Genomic DNA, 24,286 nt, shown 5'->3' on the forward strand with positions numbered 1-24,286 from the left:
CCACGTGGCAGAGAAGCAGGAAGCCAGCAGTAGTCCTCTTGTCCAGGTGAAGCAGAAGCCAAAGAGCCTCTAGTCCAGGCAAGGCAGAAGCCAAAGAGAGCAAATGGCTGCAGTGTCTTCCTTTTTATAGGCTTGCTGGACAGGGAGGGGGAGTGGAACAGCCTGATTCCCAGGGATAAAACACCTTCCAGGGAGATCAAGGTTCTCACAATCCCTCCCCTCCCTGCTTTCAGGATGGGTGTAACCCATCACACAGAGTCAATTTGTCCCTTTTTTAATGCCTCTCTGTCCCTTCCCAGTGTGGATCTCTTATCTCTTGTGATGTGGGGGAGCTTTGCTGCCCGGCTCGACTTTGGCAAAGCTAATTTTGTAGCTGTGCCACTCAGCTTATCTTGGAGGGGTAGGGAGGAATGCTGGGAGGCCTGGGGGGGGCATTGAAGCCTGGGTTGTTGGAAGGCTTTTGGCTTAATGAGGTTGCTGTAAGCTGAAATGTGGATTTGGGTATTTGCATTCATGTAAATAGTGTAAATATTTGTAAATAGTATTTCCATCCAAACTGCTAATTCTGTGGGGAGCTGTTTTATTTCACTCCTTTTGGGAGGGGTGAAATATCTTTCTGTCCACTCTAAAACTAAGACAATGACACAGAGTCAGAGGTGCAATCCTGCCCTTTCTCTCTTGCTTTCCAGTGAACGGAGGCTGGTCTACCTGGACTGAGTGGTCAGTGTGCAACAGCCGATGTGGGAGAGGCTTTCAGAAGCGTACAAGGACCTGCACCAATCCTGCCCCACTCAACGGCGGTGCCTTCTGCGAGGGACAGAGTGTTCAGAAAATAGCTTGCACCACTCTTTGTCCAGGTTCAGTATGAACAATCATAGAACCATAGAATTGTCAGGGTTAGAAGGGATCTCAAGGATCATCTAGGTCCAACCCCCCCTGCCATGGGTGGCCGCCTCATGCTACATCAGTTTTCTCACAGCCACGTCCAGCGTGCCCTTAAAAACCTCCAGGAATGAGGCTTCCACCACCTCCCTGGGCGTGTGCCAGTGTCTCACCACCCTCATGAGGAAGAACTTCTTCCTCACATCCAGTCTGAATCTACCCATTCCAAGTTTTGCTCTATTCCCCCCAGTCCTATCACTCCCTGACACCCTAAAAAGTCCAATGCATAGCCCTAGACAAATATTTAGTCTGTAATCAGTCATTTTGTTGCAAAAGCTTCCTCCTCTTTAACAATACATCCATCATTTCAGTCAATTAATTGGAGATTGCATTATGTAAGCAGATGAAATAGTGAGTACATTATATCAAGCAGCAAGGGATTCAGCCCTTGTTTAGCACACATCTTGCACCGATGTCTCGGCCCTGGTAACTCAGGGAAGTTGCTGCACATTCAGAGACTCAGATTGTAGGAGACAGAGGAGGAATGATCTGGAAAAGTGCTGGAATTCAGACAGAGAAATGGCTTGTGCCACTCAGCCTCAATTTGATGTACCCTCTAACCAGCTGTGTCCTTTCCTTGTCTCAGTGGACGGCAAGTGGACATCCTGGAGCAAGTGGTCCACCTGTGGCACGGAGTGCACCCACTGGCGCCGGAGGGAGTGCATGGCCCCGGCACCAAAGAATGGGGGGAAGGACTGTGAGGGGCTGGTGCTGCAGTCCAAGAACTGCACCGATGGGCTCTGCATGCAGGGTAAGTGTTGCTCTTGATGCCTCTGCCATCTGGGATTGTGGTGGGTTGGAAATTACCCACCAGCATACAAATGGAGCTCTATTTAGAATCAAAACTACAGTCTAGAAATATGAAATGCAATGAATATGTACAAAATATGCAATGGTTACATCTATTTACAATTTATATGCAACACAGTAACCCCCCTGGACAAAACCAGTAGGCTAGCATCATCTTCCTCCTCCATACTCCCTTCCCTCACCCCTTTACATGGGACAAGAGAAAGAAGAGCAGAGAGTTGTTAGTTCGTACTTAGCCACACCAAAGCAATGCAGCCAGGGTCAGCAAAGCCAGCAGAAGCAGTAGCTAGTATCTGCCAGAGCAGAAAAATAGAGGCAAATTTAGTTTACAAATCTAACTTTATGATAGCTATCTGTCCAATGGGATTATTTAGACCTCATTATTTTCCTTTCACATCCAATGGTAGTTTATTTGCAGTCTCTCACTTTCTGTTCAAGACCTGTGGAAAATTTTCTAGGCACAGCCTAAAACTGCTATGGGGATCTATGTGGGCCAAAGAAAAACCTGCAACCACTATACCTCAACATCAGTGATCTAAAGTCACAGAGCCATTTGTAGGGTGGAGGAATTAATTAACCTTGTTCTCACCAGTATAGACACCCTACTCTTGCTCCCTGAAAATGAGTGCCATGTGCACCAGAACAAGAGGACACAGTCTCAAGCTGAGCCAGGGGAGGTTCAGACTGGATGTTAGGAAGAAATTCTACACAGAGAGAGTGACTGCCCATTGGAATGGGCTGCCTGGGGAGGTGGTAGAGTCACCATCATTGGAGGTGTTTAGTAGGAGACTTGATCAGGTGCTTGGTTTAGTTGATTAGATAGTGTTGGATGATGGGTTGGATGCGATGATCTTGAAGGTCTCTTCCAACCTGGGCTATGCTATGCTATGCTATGCTATGCTATGCTATGCTATGCTATGCTATGCTATGCTATGCTATGCTATGCTATGCTATGCTATGCTATGCTATGCTATGCTATGCTATGCTATGAGGTTTATGAAGTTGAGCAGCAATGAATTAGAAAATCTGATAACAGAGCCCTCTCCACCCTGCCCTCCCCACCAGCCTGTCTCTAATGCCCTGTAGAAGCTTGGCAGCAAGTCTCGTGGTGATGCAAATGCTAAGCAGAGGGTTTAGGGCAAAGCCAGTGTTTCCAAAAGAGTAAACTTGGCAAAGCAGCTCAGCTTGTGGCTTCTTGATGTCAGGAATGGTGCCTGGGTGTTATTCTACGAATAATAGCAATGCCCTGTTTTGAATTTCAGAATCCTCATAGCAGAATGAGGCACTCTGTATCTTTGCAGCCCCCCCACAAACTTCATATATGGTTAGCATGCTGCAGCCTGGCAGAGATCAGCTCTAGCACTGCAGTCCATTATGCCCGCACCTATTCATGCCATGCTTCTGCCTTTGTGACCAGTAAGAGCAAGAAGTAAAAACAAAAGTAGGCTTTTACTGTGACCTTGACAGACACTGCCAAACAATTATTCTTCTCTGCACCCCACCTCTTCTCAAAAACAAGGCCTTCTCTGTGTGGCTGGTTGTGGTGGGTTGAAAATTCCCCCCAACATTAAATTTGCCAGACTAGCTCAGTTGGAAGCAACTCAAAGCTGCATTTACAAGCAAAACTCCAATCCATGATGGAATGCAATGAAGCTGTACAAAATGTACAGTACTTACAATATTTGCAGGTATTTATGATTGATTAACAGCACAAGAACTGCCCTGGTCAAAAAGCAGGGAAAGCTACTAGCTTCTCCCTCTCTGGCCCTCCCTTACCCTCTTGTGCAAAAGAGAAGTAGAGAAGTTAATGCCAAAACAATGCAGCCAAGGTCAAGCAGGAGCAAGTTAGTATCTCTCCCAGAGCAAAGAAGTGAGGAGAGAGAAGAAACAGTTTTGGAGCAACCAGTTTTAGTCCCTTATCTCTTCCAATGGGATTGTTTAGAACGATCTTTATTTTCCTTTGTACACCCCAGAGTGATTTATTTGCATTTTGCTACTTTTCTGCTTAGGGTCTGTGAAAAATTTTAAAGCCATCCATAGCCTAAAACTACCACACTGCTGCATTGAAACTTCCTTTCACATTTCCTGAGCACAACAGCAGCCTGAGCCAAAATCCTCACGTACACCTCTCCCCTGTTCCTTCATTCTGACACTCTGCAATATTTCTCTGTTGAGCCTCAGCTCTCTGTTGCCCAAAGCCTTGTGGCTGCAATTCTCTGGTATCTAGGTGCTCAGATCATAAAATCCTGTGACTTTGCCAGGAGCTTTTACCCTCTGAGGCAGGTTCCTCTCAACTGAAACCATCACCATAACAGGAAAGTGCCACTATTAGCTAGTAACCAGATCTGCTCCCTGAATAAATGCCATATAGGTGGCTGCTGTGCTGGCAGCACTTCTGAGCTTGGCCATTTGCTGTGAGATTTCCCAGATCTGCAGCCCACACAAAGACTTCAATCATCTTAAAAACTATTAGTCAATGTCAATAGCCTACAAAGCTGCAATTCCTCAAAATATTTGTGTTTGCATGGGCAAGACAGAAAGGAGATAGAGATTCAGAGCTCCTCTCTTCCTCTTTTTGAAAGATGGGGGTGGGAAAAAAAATAAACAACAATCCACCCATATCTTACTGTATAGCAATACTTGGGTGACTTTTATGGTGGAGAAATTAATGTACCCATGCAGTGCTACAGGCTGGGGTCAAAGTGGCTGGAGAGCAGCCAGGCAGAGAGGGACCTTGGAGGCACTGGTTGACAGCTGGCTGAACATGAGCCAGCAGCATGCCCAGGTGGCCAAGAAGGTCAAGGGCATCCTGGCCTGCATTAGGAACAGTGTGGCCAGCAGAAGCAGGGAGGTCATTGTGCCCTGTGCTCAGCACTGGTTAGGCCACACCTTGAGTTCTGTGTCCAGTTCTGGGCTCCTCAATTCAAGAAATATGTTGAGTTGCTGGAATGTGTCCAGAGAAGGGCAACAAAGGTGGGGAGGGGTCTGGAGCACAGCCCTGTGAGGAGAGGCTGAGAGAGCTGGGAGTGTTTAGCCTGGAGAAGAGGAGGCTCAGGGGAGACCTTATTGCCATCTACAACTCCCTGAAGGGAGGTTGTAGCCAGGTGGGGGTTGGTCTCTTCTCCCAGGCAACAGTGACCAAAAGAGAGGACACAGTCTTGAGCTGCACCAGGGGAGGTTTGGGCTGGATGTTAGGAAGAAATTCTTCCCAGAGAGATTGGCCATTGGAATGGAGTCACCATCACTGGAAGTGTTTAAAATAAGACTGGAGAAGGCACTTAGTGCCATGGTTTAGTTGATCAGATGGTGTTGGATGATAGGTTGGGCTTGATGATCTCCAAGGTCTTTTCCAAACTGGATAATTCTGTATTTCTGTACCCCTCACTGCAGCATTGTGAATAAGTCCTTGTGGTAAATTAGGAGGAAAGGAGACCTTCCCATATACAGAAGAGCTCTTTCTACCTGCTTGTATTTAAACAAGTGGATGTCATCTTTGTGTGTGTGCATAATGAGAGCCATTTAAGCAGAGATATGGTGGAAAAGTAGACATAATGGCATGGCAGAATGAAAGGCCTTTAGGGATCTCATTTATCCATTGGTGCTCTATTGCATTTTATTTGTGAAAGCGGAGCGGGGTATAAAGCAGAGGTCTTTAAGAGCAGGAGATGGGGGGAGGCTGTTGTGAAGCATATTCTGCTTCATGTGTATGTATATAAAAAATGGTAATGAAAAATATACAGTCACATATTGACCTGCTTGGCTCCAGGGGCTGTGATAATCCTCCAGTGCTGGGATTTAATGGCAGTGTTTTAATGGCGTCTTTATATTCACAAGGTTTCATATACCTGTAAAAATTACAGTCCTGCTCCCTGATTCATCACTGCTGAGAAGATTGATTTGCTGCACTTGTGGCAGTGTGCCTGCTGCTCGCTCTCTCTCTCCCTCACTCTCTCTACTTTTCTTTATACCTCCTTCTCAGTTTATGCAAAATCAACCTGAACACTTATATTGTTGCCAGTGTGAATCTGGATTCACAACACATCTGCCTGCTGAGCTAGGAAGAAACACAGGACTTCTTTCATTCCTAAAACACCATACCTTTCCCTATGTTGTTTGAGGCTAGCGAGGGCTGGCCTGGTTGTGGCATCTCTCCTAGCCTGGGGACACGTGGGTCCATAGGGGATTTTTCCAACACGTTCGTGTGTCCTGGCTTGGAAGGCTGATCCTCCCTTGCCTCCCACTGGGGCAAACAAATGGACTCAAACAAATAGATTGCAGAAGTGTTGGAAAGTTTAAATGGAAAAGCAGTGAAGTGTTTTACAGAAGCTACAAACATAGTGACAAAAAGGAACCCAAAGCACACAGAGTCCCTTACAGCACACCCAGAAGCCTCCCAGCACTGCCCTTCACCCTACCTGAGGCTACTCCCAAAACCCCCAGGGCTCTTTCTTCTCCCCCTCCACTGTTAGGCTAATCTCAGCTGGCCAGATCTGAGACTGCCCTTCCCCCTTCTCCTCCTGGCATTAGGCTTAGCCAGACCCAAGAGGCCATGAGACAACTCCCCTTCCATTACCAGACAGGGAGCATCTCCCATGGGAGCAGCAAGAGGAAGTGTGAGACCTTGCAGATGGATTTATAGGGAGCAGGACATTATGGGTATGAAATACACAGCTTCCTGTGTCCACCCACTGAGCTGCACACCCGGGACACCAGAGGTGTCCCCCTGTGTGGCACCAGCAGGGGGCACCCAACCCAAACTGCCACATCATGCCAGTGAGTCTCACATGGCACAGGCAGCATGCAGGGAGCCACTGCCACCTTTCCTCTTCGGCCATAGCCCCCCAAGAGATGTGTTGGCCAGCTGCTTGTAGTGGTTTGAGCCTTAACTGGGATTTAAGAGCTTAGATGGGGCCGAGGCTGAGAATTCCTCCCCCACTCCCCCCTCCTCTTTCCCTATTGAGAGACAAAAAGGGAAGGGGAAAGAACAGGGAGACATAAGGGAAGGGGGAAAAAAAAAAAAGAAAGAAAGAGGGATAAGGAAAAAGGGAAGGGAGCAAATCTACTGAGAAATAATTTAGAGTTGGCTTGGAAGCAGAGAGGTAAAATTTTCAGGGTTCTCAAGGGTAAGGAACAAGGATGGATGGGGGGAAAAAATATATATAAAACCCAACAGTCCTTTGAAGAAGTGTGGATGTTGCAGGGAGGAGGAGGACCAGGCCTGACCACATGGGACCAGGAAGCCAGGAGAAACTCTCTCTCATCCCCACGAGGCAGAAGTAAAAGAGAGCAGATGGCTGCAGTCTGTTCCTTTTTATAGGCTTGCTGGACAGGGAGGAGGAGTGGACCAGACTAACCCAGTTTCCCAGGGGGAAAAACCCCTCTGGGGAGAGCAAGGATCTCACACGCCCTAACCCCCCCTGCTTCAAGGATGGGCATAACCCATCACACTGCTTCATTGCACTGTAGCCAAATCCTGCTCCAAGGTGTCCTGGTGCTTCTCCCTTGAATGTTGACCTCAGCACCATGGGCTCAGTGTTGGGACCACTTCTGTTTAGTATCTTTATTGATGACCTTGATGAAGACACAGCGTATCACCAGTACATTCATAGATGACACCAAGTTAGGTGGCTGTGTTGATCTTCATGAGGGTAGGGAGACTCTACAGAGAGACTTGGATAGGTTGGATCCATGGCCAGCGTCCACAGGAGAAGCTTCAACAAGGCCAAGTGCCAGGTCCTGCACTTGGGGCACAACAACCCCAAGCAAGGCTACAGGATTGGGGCAGTGTGGCTGGAAAGCCGCTGGCAGAAAGGGACCTGGGAGTGCTCATGGACAAGCAGCTGAATAGGAGCCACCAGTGTGCCCAGGTGGCCAAGAAAGCCGAAGGCATCCTGGCTGGGATCAGCAATGCTGTGTCCAGCAGCAGCAGGGAGGGGATTGTCTCCTGGCACTCAGCTCTGGTGAGGCCACACCTGGAGTATTGTGTCCAGTTTTGGGCACCTCAATACAAGAGAGATGTGGAGGTGCTGGAGCCAGTGTAAGGAAGATGGGGAAGGACCTGGAGAATAAATCTGATGAACAACAACTGAAGGAGCTGGGGATGGTTAGTTTGAAAAAGAGGAGGCTGAGGGGAGACCTCATTGCTGTCTACAACTACCTGAAAGGACCTTGTGGAGAGGCTGCTGCTGGTCTCTTCTTACAGGTAATTAGTGATGGAACAAGAGAGAATGACCTCAAGCTGTGACTGGGTAGGTTTAGACTGGGCAGAAGGAAGAATTTTTTCCCATCCAGAGTGGTCAGGCATTGGAATGTGCTGCCCAGGGAGGTGGTGGAGTCCCCAAGCCTGGCTGTGTTTCAAGGTGGTTTGGATGTGGTTCTTGGGGCTCTGGTTTAGGGGTGACCCTTGTAGAGCAGGGTTCTGGGTTGGACTTGGTGATCCTTGGGGTCTTTTCTGACCTGAATGTTTCTGTGATTCTCTATAGATGAGGTCAAAGAATCAGTAGACAGACCCTCTTAGTCAGTCCCTAGGCTGTTGCCTTGACAAAACCTCACTTGAAAATATATCTCTATATCTATATAAGTGTACATAAAAGACATCCCAGAAAATGTTGGATCGAATGAATATAATTTACAGGCCCTTCCAGTCTATTATTCAGTACAGTAACATCACCTGGGTAGATCAATAAGCTCTTTCAGCAGACTGACCCTGCTCCAGCAAAGAGCAGCAGTCTGCACCACTATCGATCTCTGTGGGATAAAGTCTGTGCCGCGTTCTCCATCCCTTGTAATTACAGCATGGTACACCCAGAGCTGTAGTTTGTGCTTACCACTAAGTGTGGCATGCCTTGTGCAACTTTGCTGCCACGTTTATTCAGACTAATGCTCTTGCTGGTGCACACATACACTCCCTTATCCAACCACACAGAATCACACAGGATTAACCATGCTGGAAAAGACCTTGGAGATCATCGAGTACAGCCTACACCCAACACCATCTTATCAACTAAACCATGGCATCAAGTGCCTCATCCAGTCTCTTTTTGAACACCTCCGGGGATGATGACTCCACCACCTCCCTGGGCAGCACATTCCAATGGCAAATCTCTCTTGCTGGGAAGAATTTCTTCCTCACATCCAGCCTGAACCTCCCCTGGCACAGCTTGAGACTGTGTCCTCTTGTTCTGTCACTGGTTTCTGGGGAGAAGAGACCAACCTCCATCTGGCTACAAACTCTCTTCAGTTAGCTGTAGAGAGCAATAAATTCTAGTCAGTGTTTTTCTGGTAGCAAAAAAACATTAAACTATGAGGCCAGCAAAGGCAGTAAACTATAGAGCCAGCCCCTCTAGTGTGAGGTGTCCCTGCCCATGGCAGGAGAGTTGGAACTGGATGATCCTTGAGATCCCTTCCAGCCCTACCAATTCTATGATTCTATGATTCTAAAGAGCCATCAGGCTGAATTGAAGAAAGAAAAGCAACACTGGTGGTCATTGCTCTTTTAAGTTTCCAAATCCACAATATTGCCTAGCAGGTCCCATGATGAGAATTTCGTAATATCTGTAGGAGCCTTAATATGATCTTCTGGAACAAAGTGTGCTGTAGCTGTAAGACGAATGGGCTGCTTACCACCCATGCTAGTTGCACTGCTGCCTCCAAAACTTGCATTATTTCCCACCTGAAGTGTGAGAACTGTGGTAAATACTTCAGTGCAAGGAACAACACTTTCTAAAGTTGTGCCCTGCCTCTCACAGGGCATTGCTATAAGCTGAAACACTGCGATCAGCCCTACCCTCCTCCTGCCCAATGACTCTGGTGGGTGTTCTGTGTGGAGACTAAGCAAGCAAAGCACTCCACTGCTGGCTCATACATCAGCACAAGCAGTTCCCTTCACTGGATCACAGATATGTTTAAAGCAATGTACAAGGGGAAGTGTACAAATCAGGCCTGGTTTTGCTGGGCTCAGTTTGGAGTGACTGCAAGTTTGTGTGTGTGGCACTAAAGAGATGCTGAAAGTCCCCAGTGGGTCACATTCTGCTTTGCACTGTATGTGAAATGCTTCTGGTAACCAAGAAAAAGGTGCACAACCTATGATGAGAGTTAGCTGTGTACCATTGTTGTGCTGAAAGCTTATTACACAAGTCATGGTGTGTAGATGACATGCTTAGAGCATGTCACCAGTGGCCTTTCTGTTGAGTGACAGTGTTCAGATCTATATTCTCCCTGTCCTGAATAAATAAGTACAGAATGTCTGTCCCTGGCAGGAGATTGGTGCCTGTGCATGCTGATAAAGCTGTTTGTCTTTTCTGAAATCATAGAATCACAGAATTGTCAGGGTTGGAAGGGACCTCAAGGCTCAGCCAGTTCCAACCCCTCTGCCATGGGCCAGGGACACCTCACACTACAGCAGGTTGCTCACAGCCACATCCAGCCTGGCTGCAAACACCTCCAGGGATGAGGCTGCCACCACCTCCCTGGGCAACCTGTGCCAGTGTCTCATGGGGAAGAACTTCTTCCTAACATCCAATCTGAATCTACCCATTTCTCATTTTTTTTTCCATCCCCCCCAAGTCCTATCACTCCCTGACATCCTAAAAAGTCCCTCCCCAGCTTTCTTGTAGCCCTCTTCAGATCCTGGAAGGCCACAATAACATCTTCTTGTACCACCCTCATAGTAAAGAGCATGTTCTTAACACCTGATCTAAATCTGCTCCTCTCTAGTTTGAAGCCATTGTCCCTCCTCCTGTCCCTGCAGGCCTTTGCAAACAGTCTCTCCCCAGCCTTCCTGTACCCCCCTTCAGGTACTGGAAGGCTGCTATTAAGTCTCCCTGGAGCCTTGTCTTCTCCAGACTGAACAGCCCCAAGTCTCTCAGTCAGTCTCCATAGGAGAGGAGCTCCAGCCCTCCGATCACGCTTGTGGCATCCTGCTTGTGAAGTGCAGGCTTGGCAGAAGCACAGTCAGAAGGAGACAACCAGTCTGCCTTTTTCAGCTTGCTCTCAGCTTTACTAGACCACTGTGGCCTTTCATAGAAAGCTGACTAAGTTGTGCTTTCAATTTCTTTTGAAACACAGGGCTAGATGTCTTACAGCAGCAAGGTAATACCTCAGCACATGTTTTCACTTGAGAACTATGGATTATATAGGTACATAAATAGTCCTGTTGCTCTGTGTGGTGAAAACTGCTCACTTTGTACAATCTCACAGTGTGGAATACAAATCCAGCATTGAATAGGGCCAAAAGGCAATTTCCACTTGTGAATCCTTGCCAAGTGTCATCAGATCCACTGTGGACCTTTCCTTTGTTCCTATGGACTTAAATAGTATCATAGAATGGTCTGGGCCAGATGGGACCTCCAAAGCTCACCCAGTCCAACCTCCCTGCAGTCAGCAGGGACAGCCCCAACTAGATCAGGTTGCCCAGGGCCTCATCCAGCCTCACCTTCAATATCTCCAGGGAAGGAGCCTCAACCACCTCCCTGGGCAACCTGTTCCAGTGTTCCACCACCCTCACAGTAAAGAACTTCTTCCTAACATCCAATCTCAATCTGCTCTGCTCTAGTTTGAAGCCATTGCCCCTTGTCCTATTCCTGCAGGGTTTTGCAAAAAGACTCTGCCTATCCTTCTTGCAGACCCCCTTCAGGTTCTGGAATAAATTAGCTTGAAATAAATGACCTGAAAAGAGCTGAGACTTTCTCCCTTAAGAATGGAAGAAAAGATTCAAAACATCGTCACTCATCATCCCAGGCAACACTCCAGATTAACTCTCCATGTAGCTTAAGTACTTAGAAATTCAAGAAGCTGATCCACCACTTGAGAAAATGACACCTACACCATGGTGAAGATGTTATTATCAGATCAGTAATTCATTCATGGCATCAGAGGAATGGTAGGGGTTGGAAGGGAGATCATCTGCTCCACCCTCTCTGCTAAAGCAGATTCACCTTTCTAAAAAAATAATCTGCCATGCAGTGGAGAGAGAATTGATGTGAAGTCATGATGGCAATTCTGTACCTGCATAGCACTTCAAAATCCTTGTCTGAAAGGTTGAATGAAGGTCACAAGGTTCCATTTATCAATGATAGTGCCCAGGTGAGTGAAAAGGATGCAGCTTCACAGACTCACGGAATGTTAGGGGCTGGAAGGGACTTTGAAAGCTCCTTCAGTCCAACCCCCCTGCCAGAGCAGGAGCACCTAGAGCAGATCACACAGGAACACATCCAGGCAAGTTTTGAATATCTCCCTGGGCAGCCTGCTCCAGGGCTCTGTTGCCCTCACAGGGAAAAAAAAATTCCTCATGTTTGTGTGAAACTTCCTCTGCCTCAGCTTCCACCACTGCCCCTTGTGCTGGCATTGGGCAGCACCCAGCAGAGCCTGGCTCCATCTGTTCGGCACTCACCCTTTACACACTTATAAACATTGATGAGGTCACCTCTCAGTCTCCTCTTGTCTAAGCTACAGAGCCCTCAGATCCCTCAGCCTCTCCTTGTATGGAAGATGTTCCATTCCCTTGATCATCCTCATGGCTCTGTGTTGGATTCTCTCTAGTAGCATCCTGTCCCTCTTGATCTGAGGGGCCCAGAACTGGACACAATATTCCAGATGCAGCCTCACCAGGGCAGAGCAGAGGGGGAGAAGAATCTCTCTCGACCTGCTGACCACAGCCCTTCTAATCCACCCCAAAACAGCATTGGCTTTCTTGGCCACAAGAGCACACTGCTGGCTCATGGTCATCCTCCTATCCACCAGGACCCCCAGGTTTCTTTCCCCTTCACCGCCCTCCAGCAGGTCAGTCCCCAGCCTATCCTGGTGCATGGAGTTGTTCCTTCCCAGGTGCAAGACTCTGCACTTGCCCTTGTTGAACATCATCAAATTTCTCCCTGCCCAGCTCTCAGCCTGTCCAAGTCTTGTTGAATGGCAGCACAACCTTCTGGTGTGTCAGCCACTCCTCCTAGTTTTTTGTCATCAGCAAACTTTCTGACAGTGCTCTTTGTGCCCTCATCCAGGTCATCAATGAGTATATTGAACAACACTGGTCCCAGTTTGTCATCCTTCTGCACAAAGCATTAACTGCTGCCCTTTCCCAGTCTGGTGCCTGTTTATACAAAGATCTTGAGCAGAAAGGAAGGTTAACCTGAAACTAACATAACTTTCCTCCCAGAGCACATATATTCTGCACATGCCCTGCTCCTTTAATGTAACATGCCAGAACCTCTGATGGAATAAGCACTCGTTTCCCCTTTTGGCTTGTTTTGAAAGCAGGCATTCAGGGAAGAATTCCAGGGCAGAGCAGTTTGATGAGGGCCACTGCTCCTCCAGAGCAGATTAGTGCACAAAGAGCAGGGGAGTTTTCCAGCCTCCAGGAGGTAAGCAAAGCTCTCTCAAGGGAGACTGCAACAGAAGCCTGTGTATGTAGAGGAACAGAATAAAACCTTTTATTAAGAGCACATGAGGCAAGTGAGAACTTCTAATATGTTCATTCTGTCAGCACAATGAAATAGCCACCTGGCCTGTTTACTGACCCCTTGCAGGGGGTTTCCAGTTGTTTCAGGAACACATCTCATCTGTTCCTAGAGGAAGTTTTCTGTAATATTGTTATTTGATGTGAGTAAAGAAATGTGTTCACCTTTTGGCATCCCAGCTACCAGGTAACCCTGTGGCAGCCGAGGGAGTTAACCTGCACATCTCAGAGTTAACGACTCCTCTTTATTTCCCTTGTAGTGACATGAGAAATCCCCTGCTGGGGAGCGTTCCTGCTTTGGTGGCACCTCTGCAACTGAGAGCTCTTGCCTACTGCTCAAAGCAGATAAGTGTTGAGACAAAGCAGGAGTGCAGAGCCACCAGGACACTGCAACCACACAATTACAGAAATGTTCAGGTTGGAAAAGACTCTCAGGATCACCAAGTCCAACCCAGAATCCTACTCTACAAGGGTCACTCCTAAACCAGATCCCCAAGCACCACTTCCAAATGACCTTCAAACACATCCAGGCTTGGTGACTCCACCTCCTTCCTGGCCAGCACATTCCAATGCCTGACCACTCTTTATATGAAAAAATTCTCCCAAATGTCCAGTCTAAACCTGCCCTACCTACCCAAGAGGCCATTCCCTCTTGTTCTATTGCTAATTACCTGTGAGAAGAGACCAGCACCAAATTCTCCATAAGGTTCCTTCAGGTAGTTGTAGAGAGCAATGAGGTCTCCCTTCAGCCTCCTCTTTCCAAACTAACCATCCCCAGCTCCTTCAGTTGCTCTTCATCAGATTTATTCTCCAGGCCCTTCACAGCTTCCTTGCCCTCCTCTGCCCTGGCTCCAGCACCTCCACATCTCTCTTGTATTGAGGTGCTCAAAACTGGACACAATACTCCAGGTGTGGCCTTACCAGAGCTGAGTGCCAGGGGACAATCCCCTCCCTGCTGCTGCTGTACACAGCATTGCTGATCCCAGCCAGTTCACAAAGAGCCACTTCCCCATGAATTTCACTGAAAGGCAAGTGCTCTAAGATCTCGAGGCTGTTTACAAAACCCCAACAACTATTAGAGGGGAGGAAAGAAACCCAACAACAATCTTGTCCATCTGTAATTTTCATTCCTCTTAATGCCCTTGAGCTTTTTCTTCTGCTCTTTCCATATTCCTCCATGTGTTCAAAAACAAACAAACAAAGAGAACGCTAAAAACCCCAAACCAAATCAAAACAAACAAAAAACCCTCAACCAACAAACCCCCAACCAACCAATGAAACAAACAAAACCAAACCCCCAAGTTACTCATATAGATGAAAGAAATAGGTAAAGCTTCAAATAAAGTCTAATCAATGTATTAGCTTCATTGTAGGAAATAAAAAGGCAAACAGCATAGTGTGACCATATCAAAGGTGAATATATTTCATGACTTTTGTTTCCTGGCAGGTTGACAGGCAGAGCAAGGTAACATGAACAGCCCCAAGGCTGATCAGGCAGTCAGTGACAGGATCACAAGTGAAATTCGGTGCCCTCTATTTCTAAAGGCTGTGATCTACATAAGGGACCAACAAGAATATTGACAGTGTCCTTCTGCACAAGCTCATGTTGAGGAAAGAAGTTTCTGTAGTTTGGGAAAGGAACATGCAGCTGAGATTCTGGAGACTCTGGGATTTTTGGAGTTTTAAGCCAGGGAATACAAGTTACCTTATCTGTGAGATCTGCCAGAGAGTTTAATACCTGTGACTGAATCATAGAATCATAGAATTGTTAGAGTTGGAAGGAACCTCAAGGATCAGCCAGTTCCAACACCTCACACTACAGCAGGTTGCTCACAGCCACACCCAGCCTGGCTGCAAAAACCTCCAGGGATGAGGCTGCCACCATCTCCCTGGGCAACTTGTTTCAGTGTCTCACCACCCTCATGGGGGAGAACTTCTTCTTAACATCCAATCTGAATCTACCCATTTCTAGTTTTGCTCCATTCCCCCCAGTCCTATTACTCCCTGGCACCATAAAATGCCCTTCCCCAACTTTCTTGGAGCCCCCTTCAGATCCCGGAAGGCCACAATTAGTCTCCTTGAAGCGTTCTCTTCTCCAGACTGAACAACCCTAATTCTCTCAGTCTGTCTCCATAGCAGAGGAGCTCCAGCCCTCCGATCATCCTCATGGCCCTTCTGTGGACACATTCCAGAACATCCATGTGGATAGCTCATGCTTTCCATGAGCCTTTTCCCCCTAAATTTCAGTCCCTGCTTTTAGATCCTTTCCCAGCCTTCCTTCATTTAGCAGTTTGCCACGTGTCTGTCCCCTCCTCAGTGCTGCCCCATGTCCTTCTTTCAGCTCTTGTTCCACTGCAGCTGCAAAACAAAACAACCCCCAGGAATCCCCTTTAAACATTCAGTTGCTGCGAAGGTGGAATTTGCAAACACACAACCTAGCAAATAGCAATGCTATAGACTCTGTTTACTTTTGCTGTCAAAGAGGCATAACAAGCCTAATGTTGAGGTTCTGTGCTCCTAAAATACTGAAGACTGACATAAGATTGGGCTCAAAGGTCAAAGTACTTAACTGTAGAAGTTTGCATAACGTCAAAATTGCCTATTCTAATCCACATCAAATTTTAGCAACAAGTTACCCAACTCTTCAACCTCCCTCCACCTCCTACAGCTGGCATGCAACTTTAAACTCATACGAGACCTTTCTAATAAAGCTAACAAAATGTCAGGAAGCCCATTGAAAATGAAAACTCAGTTGCAGTCTTAATTATAGAATATCATAAACTCCTCCTGTTCAAGGACGAAGCAAGAGAGACTTCTCATTTCACCTAGCCCAGAGGGAAAGATCTGAGATAACACTGAAGTAAATAATCAGTCACAAAACCTCAAGCTCCTTATTAGCCCAGCCTGAACATGTCAATAATTAGTCCTTTGGAAGGAAAATAAGTCATTGTGCATTATCTCTGGGATGCCTGATATCATATCTGACCTTCAGCATCATTACAGACTGAGAGCTGGGCAGAGAGGAACCTAATGAGGTTCAGCAAAGATAAGTGCAGTCCTGCATCTGGGAAAGAATAATAAACTGCAGCAGTACAGGTTAGGAGGTGATCTGCTGGAGAGCAGCCCAAGGAGAAGGAGCTGGGAGTGCTGGTGGACAACAAGTCCTGCATGGGACAGTAATGTGCCCTGGGGGCCAAGAAGGCCAACGGGATCCTGGGCTGCATTCAGAGGAGTGTGTCCAGCAGATCCAGGGAGGTTCTCCTCCCCCTCTACTCTGCCCTGCTGAGACCTCACCTGAAATATTTTTTTCAATCCTTTTGAGATCCATTGAGCTTAAAAATCAACAAAATCTAGTTAAATTCTTTTTGAAAACTATAATTAGGATTCTTCACTTGGTTTCATTCAGCCTTCTCAGGATGATTTCCAAGGCTGAGATCAATTATACTCTGCATATACTATATAGAATATGTAGCATAGGTGGTGTATATATAATATATAATAGAAATAAAGAGAAAAAGAAAGAATAGAAATAGACAAAAGTAGAAATAGGAATAGAAATTAAATAGAAATGGAAATAGAAATAGTAGAAATAGAAGAACTAGAAATTAAATAGAAAGAAATTAGAATTAGAAATAGAAATTAAATAGAAATGTAGATATAGAAGGAAATAATAGAAATAAAATAGAAACATAGAAATATAAATAGAAGAAATAGAAATAGTAGAAATAGAAATAGAAATAGAAATGGAAATAATAAAAATAGAACTGGAAATGAAATAGAAATATAGAAATAGAAAGAAATTAGAAGTAGAAATAGAAATTGAATAGAAATAGAGAAATGGAAAGAAGATAGAAATAGAAATAGAAATGAAATAAAAAGATAGAAATAGAAAGAAATTAGAAATAGAAATAGAAATAGAAATAGTAGAAAGGAAATAGAAATAATAGAAATAGAAGAACTAGAAATGAAATAGAACTATAGAAATAGAAAGAAATTAGAATTAGAAATAGAAATTAAATAGAAATGTAGATATAGAAGGAAATAATAGAAATAGAAATAAAATAGAAACATAGAAATAGAAGAAATAGAAATAGTAGAAATACAAATAATAAAAATAGAAGAACTGGAAATGAAATAAAATAGAGAAATAGAAAGAAATTAGAAGTAGAAATAGAAATGAAATTAAAAAAATTAGAAATAGAAATAGTAGAAATGGAAATAGAAATAATAGAAATAGAAGAACTAGAAATGAAATAGAACTATAGAAATAGAAAGAAATTAGAATTAGAAATAGAAATTAAATAGAAATAGAACTAATAGAAATAGAAGAACTAGAAATGAAATAGAAAGTTAGAAATAGAAAGAAATTAGAATTAGAAATAGAACTGAAGAAATAGAAATAAATAATAGAAATAAAATAGAAAAATAGAAATAGAAATAGAAATAGAAATAGAAATAGAAAAAAGAGAAATGGGAGAAATAGAAAGGAAATAGAAATATAGAAGTAGAAATTAATAGAAATAGAAGAAATAGAAATAATAGCAAGAGAAAGAAATAATAGGAATAGGAATAGAAATAAAAATTAGTATTTTTTTACAACTATATTAAAAAAAAATAAAATATATATGTATATATATGTAAAATACTAAATTTCAACAAACCCCAGAGTCTGCAAATAAAATTCTGAGCCACTGGTGCCAAGGGGCAAAAAATGGAGAGTAACTGAATGAAGACCACATCATGGGAACTAAGAACAGAAGCCACTGGGTGCATGGCTGCTCAGTATACTCTCATGCCATGATGTCTGGCACTGCATAGCTGCTTTAAATGATCCAAGAACTGCTTCCTCCAAATCTTGAGCAGCTACATGTGAGAATTAGTCTCTGTTCAGCTGTGCATCATAGCCCTGTGGTTCAGAGCCTTGTTGCCAGCAAGAGCTCATTCCTACTTCAGTGCTGCTACCCTGGATAAAGCTATCAAAGCAGAGAGAGAAAGGCAGCTGCTGAAAGTGTGCCTTCATCTTTTCCTAGAGGCAATTTAAGATCATTGACTTTGGAGCCAAAAGGGGGGGAAGTGCTGTTACAACATATTATGCTCAACCTGTTGAGTTCATTGCAACAGGATGTTACTGAGACATGTCATGGGGCTAGGCTTTCCAAAGGGCCTCCCAATTACCTGACCTTAGCTCCTTTTGAAACTGCTACGTAAAGGGTAAAAGTAAAGAGCATTTATAGATCAGAAGCATGTGGTGACAGATTAACATATGATGCATTTAGGAAAGAGGCACTTATGCCATGCTTTGCACAGTCTTCACTTTATTAAATGAAAGTGCATGCCTCCAACTCTCACTGACCTTGATGCCCCCTCAAAATACATATCATTAACTGTGACCTTAGCAGCTAATGGTGTAAAGCAGTTTCATTGCAGGATACTTGTGAGTATTCTTGTAGGTATGACCCAAAGTGCATAAACACGACTAAATAAGTGCCTGCCCAGAAAGATCACCTTCAGATACTCCACCATATCACAGAATCACAGAAAACATCTGGTTGGAAGAGACCTCCAAGCTCGTCCAGTCCAACCTTCCACTCAGCACTCAAGGCTCAACACTAAACCATGTCCCTAAGCACCAGCTCCACACACTGCTTCAACACCTCCAGGGATGGTGACTCCAGCACTGCCCTGGGCAGAACATTCCAATGGCTGAGATCCCTCTCTGGGAAGAAATATTTCCTAGCATCCAGCCTGAACCTCCTCTGGTGCAGCTTGAAACCATTTCCTCTTGTCCTATCCACTGCCACCAAGGAGCAGAGGCTGCCCCCTCCTTGCTCCAACCTCCCTTCAGGGATCTGTAGAGAGCAATAAGGTCTCCCCTCAGCCTCCTCTTCTCCAGCCTGAACACCCCCAGCTCCCTCAGCCCCTCCTCATAGCCCAGGTGCCCCAGGCCCTTCTCCAGCCTCGTTGTCCTTCTCTGGACACTCTCCAACCCCACAATGTCCTTCCTGGAGTGATGGGACTGGAGCTGAACATAACATTCAAGGTATGGCCTCAGCAGTGCTGAGCACAGGGGGATGATCACCTCCTGTCCTTGCTGCCTACCCTGTTTCTGATCCAAGCCAGGATGCCGTTGACTTTCTTGGCCACCTGGGCACTGCTGGCTCAGATTTAGTTGACTGTCAGCCAGAACCCCCAGGTCCCTCTCAGAGTCTCAGCTTTCCAACCACACATCCCCAAATCTGTAGCTCACCACGGGGTTGTGTGAATATTTTGGGTTTTGCAAGAAAGAGGGCAAAATATTTTCATAATCTCATCAATTCACTCTAAAATTGATATCATTAATATAAATTCAGCATGACCAGAAAGCTAGCAAGATCTGGTAAGGACAAAAAGGGGAGAGAGTTGCAAAGCTCCCTCTGCATGAAGCAGTGGCATAGTCTTTTATACCAAAAGGACAAAAATGGTCTTTAAAATATGCCAGTTCATGGGCAGTGTCTTTCCAGGGCTTTCTAGGGGAAATGACACACAGGAGTTCAGGTTGCCCATGGTCATGAGACTGAGTTCTCAGTCTGAGCACTCTTTATGACTGTTTGGTGATGTTTGGTTTCAATTTCAGCCTCATGGAATCTCTTCACAGTTATCTTCCATGGGTTTGACATGCTTCATTTCTCCCCAGCTTGGCAGAAGGTTTATCCACTCCTGCCAGGGAAAACTGCAGCAGATTAATTCCCACTATAAAAAGGGTCAGCCTGCCTCTTTGTCACCCCCTAATGCAGGTGATCCCACATGTGAAAATACACTGAAGGCCTTTCATTGTGTCTCCTGTTGCCTCTGGCACAAAAGAGTTTCCAGAAGGTCAGAGCAAGACCTGTGGGAGTAGAATGCTCAGGCTAGACTTGCAGCGTTTGGGGATCATCTGCCTTTACAAACTGCACCAAGTAATTAAATGAGCTTCCAAATCAATTTAGTTAAATGGTCATAATTTCCCAAATCAGTGCAAGTGTAGCTGATGCTGAAATTGAGTTAAACTAAATTGATAAAAAGCCTACTGAAGTCTTTTGCATAATACCTCTGTTGTGTTGGTTTATCCTCCCAGTACGATCTGACATAGTCACCTTTCCCCACTTTTGCCAGTGTTCCATCATTCTGAAGCTGCTTAAATTGTTCTTCTCATGGTTTAAAGACAATAAGCAATGCACTTTATAATGATACATCTGTGCTTGCACAAAGGAGTTGTGCCAGTGTAATTATGTTAGTTAAAATAAAAGCCCACTTTTAACTCTCAACAGAAGCACTTCCACAAGAATAAAAAAAAGGGAAAAGGGAAAAGGAAAAAGGGGAAAGGAAAATTATAAGGAAAAGGAAAAAAAAGGGAAAGGAGAAGGGAAAAAAAGGAAAAGGAAACGGGAATGGGAAAGGGAAAGGAAAAGGAGGGAAAGGAAAAGGAGGGAAAGGAAAAGGAGGGAAAGGAAAAGGAGGGAAAGGAAAAGGAGGGAAAGGAAAAGGAGGGAAAGGAAAAGGGAAAGGAAAAGGGAAAGGAAAAGGGAAAGGAAAAGGGAAAGGAAAAGGAAAAGGAAAGAAAGGGAAATGGAAAGGAAAAGGGGAAAAAAAGTATTTATAAGTCTAAAGTGGAATATAAAGTAAAATGCATGGAGAAACATCAACTTAATTAAAGGCCTTTTAATGAGTGCATTTACTGTGCAATTCCAGTGGTGCAATTTCTGTGCATTAACCCAAGCCTCCTACTGATTCTCCAGGCAGGATATAGAGTGAGGTACTTGGGAAATGAGGGAAATAAACAGCTGATTTTGATAAGTCTCTGAGAGCCTCAGACAGAAGGGACTATGCAGGCTTAAAGATTATTACTCTATTACTCAAGCTTAAAGATTATTACTATTTTCCTCATCCAGCAGTAAGTTACACAACAAAGCACCAAAAAGTCCCTTTGAAAAGGTACACTTCCCAACAAGCTGGAGGCAGAAGCCTAAATTGCTTTTCTCAAAGCAAAGTAGCTGGCTGTGAGACCAGCTGCTCTGAGTTTGAGTCAGCAGCCTTCCCAGAGTCAAAGGCACCAGCACCTTTCTAAATTCACCCTCGTTAACCATTTTGATGATCCTGGTAGAAGTCCCTCAGGTACTTGCTGAGCAGCACTGTTGACACAAGGAGAGAAAAAAAACAAACCAAAGCTAACCAACCAACCAACCAAAACCCTCTAACTGTGGTGGGTTGAAAATTCCCCCCAACGTTAAATTGCCAGACCAGCTCAGTTGGAAGCAAAGGAAAGCTGTATTTACAAGCAAAAACTACACTCTACAATGGAATGCTGTGAATGTGTACAAAATACCCAGGAGTTACAATATGTACAGGTATTTACAATTAATAAACAGCACAAGATCTCCCCCTGGACCAAACCAGGGGCCAATAGTTTCCCCTTACCTACTCCCTAACCCTCCCCCTGTACACAAGGGACATGAGAAAGAGCGGAGAGTTGTTTGTTGAGATCCTCTGTTTGTTAGGATACTCAGCCACAACAAAGAACACAGCCAAGGGCAGCAAAGCCAAGCAGAAGCCCAAGTTAGTGTCTTCTAGAGGGAGGAAGCTGAAAGAGAGAAAGAAAGTTAGTCTAAACCAACTTTGTGAGTAGTCTATCCAATGGGATTATTTAGAATCACAGAATTGCCAGGGCTGGAAGGGACCTCAAGGCTCAGCCAGTTCCAAACCCCCTGCCATGGGCAGGGACACCTCACACTACAGCAGGTTGCTCACAGCCACATCCAGCATGCCCTTAAAAACCTCCAGGGATGAGGTTCCACCACCTCCTTATTTTCCTTTTCACATTCACTGGTGATGTATTTACATTCTACCACTTTCTGTTCAGGAAAATGTCCCAGGCACAGCCTGACACAACCACATCAAACACCAAAAAGCCACAAGGAAAAGGTCTCCTTTCACCACAGTTACTTTGAAGAGAGGAGGGAAGTCATTCTTCATTATTTCTGTTACTAATCCCAGCAGGCTTCCATCATTATCTGATGAAAATGTCCTTTCTCCTTGTTTGAAGGTGCAGTCAGAGGGACCAGTGGGAAAGCCAACTAACTAAGGCAGTATCTGTGTCCTTGTGCTGGGCTGCTGAGTGCACAGCAATAACCCTACCTCATGCCCAGCCACCACCAACAGTGTGTGGCTGCAAGCCGCCTTCTTATCACTGCCACTGCAATCCCCACACCCTGTTGGAAGAGCACTTTCATGACCAGAGTGTTTAAAAGTAGTTTTATTCTAAGAAGTCCTGTCCAAATGGCAGAAGGCAGCTGTAGTTGCCATGCTTGAGTGAGCTCTGACAAATGTGCTTAATTTGTAAGTGCAAATGGAGCTGTTGTTTGACCAGTTGACAGCTGGGGTTGCCAGCTTGGCTGAGAGTCAACCCAAGGTAAGGTCTCTGCTGGCTTCATCCAAAGAAAGCTGCACAAATACTGTGAGCATACAGGGTTGTATGACCACCACAGCATAGCTTATCTAGTGTTGCCACCTCAACAAGGACTTCACATCCAGTATGAGTGGCCACCTATCCATCTACAGCAAGCCAATCAGCTGTGACTCTTGACCCTCAGCAAAAAATTGGAATGCCCATGACTCAACCATGTCACCTTACTCAGCAGCTCATAACCCTTCTACTTCATAGAATCATAGAATTGTTAGGGTTGAAAGGGACCTCAAGGATCATGCACTTCCAAACTCCTGCTACAGACAGGGACACCTCACACTAGATCAGGTTGCCCAGAGCCACATCCAGCCTGGCTTAAAATACTTCCAGGGATGAGGCTTCCACCACCTCCCTGGGCAACCTGTGCCAGTGTCTCACCACCCTCATGGGGAAGAACTTCTTCCTAACATCCAATCTGAATCTACATATTTCTTCTTAGCAGGACCTGCTGTGACAGGACAAGGGGTGATGGTTTGAACTGAGGGAGGGAGATATAGACTGGAAAGAAGACAGACATTTTTCACTCTGTGGGTGATGAGACCCTGGCCCAGGTTGCCCAGAGAGGTGGTGGATGCCCCTTCCCTGGAACCATTCCAGGTCAGGTTGTTTGTGGCTCTGATCAACCTGCTGCAGTTGCAGGGCAGTTGGACTGGATGGCTGTTAAGTGTCCCCTTCAAACCCGAAGCATTCTACAATATGCAGTAAAATTACTGCCCCAGCTAAATTGTTCAGTCTTAAAAGCAGTGTCACAGAAAAGATAAACTAGGCTCAAAAGAACAATAGTGTCTATCTCCATCCTTTGAGACATTGGAGAAGCTTGGACTTGATGATCTAGGAGGCCTTTTCCAACCTCAGTGATGATTGCCCAGGGAGGTTGTGGATGCCCCCTCCCTGGAGGGGAGGGTTGGATGGGACCTTGAGCCACCTGGGCTCATGGGAGGTGTCCCTGCCCATGGCAGGAGGGGTGGAATTGGATGATCTTTGAGGTCCCTTCCAACCTGGACCATTCTGTGAATGACATGGCAGGAATGATGCCTGACCTTTAATGTAAACTTGCCAGCTGCAATGCAATGTGATGAGAGAGGAATGGCTCTGTGTGGGTGAGCTCAAGCACCCTGCATGATGCAGAGCTGAGGATTGTGTGACAGCTCCCCTGCGAACAAGCTGGGGCACTTGAAGTGCAGAAAAATGTCCTCAGCTTTCCCAGGGGATTTGAGTACAAGGCAAAAAGGCATTCAGAGATACAGACAGCTTAAATTCCACCTTGTCCTTGTGTCTTGTATTTTCTGCTGGCTGTTTTTTGTCTCTAGAGACATTTTGCCAAAGGCAATACTGGGCATAAGGCTATAGGTGAAACTGAGGTTCACTAAATATGGGCCTCAGCCTTCATCTGGGGAGCAACTAGGGGACTGTAAATTCATGCCCAGGCTCGCTGAGCACTCATTGAAGCCTTCAGGAGTTGCTCACCTGACTTTTTATGGCCAGTACCTGGAGTACACTAGTAGACATATTAGGAAAGATTGAGTATTTGTGTTGAGAGTGCCCACAGGTGAACCTCAAAGAACCAAAGAAATGAATGTGAGAACACAGTATTTCTAGAAGCA

At 45.4% G+C, this 24,286-nt stretch overlaps 1 protein-coding gene across 2 annotated transcripts in view; it reads left to right on the top strand.

The window, feature by feature from the left end:
• UNC5C (unc-5 netrin receptor C) overlaps window positions 1-24,286 on the top strand; it is a 316,234-nt gene that overhangs the window by 254,547 nt on the left and 37,401 nt on the right. For both annotated transcript variants that reach the window (XM_054163105.1, XM_009902723.2), the window contains exons 6-7: window positions 690-857; window positions 1,529-1,693. In XM_054163105.1, the coding sequence (XP_054019080.1) occupies window positions 690-857; window positions 1,529-1,693 (333 nt within the window). The remainder of the gene's footprint in view (window positions 1-689; window positions 858-1,528; window positions 1,694-24,286) is intronic.

Source organism: Dryobates pubescens, chromosome 1 (assembly GCF_014839835.1).
Source record: "Dryobates pubescens isolate bDryPub1 chromosome 1, bDryPub1.pri, whole genome shotgun sequence".
In the NCBI taxonomy this organism is placed as follows: Eukaryota; Metazoa; Chordata; class Aves; order Piciformes; family Picidae; genus Dryobates; species Dryobates pubescens.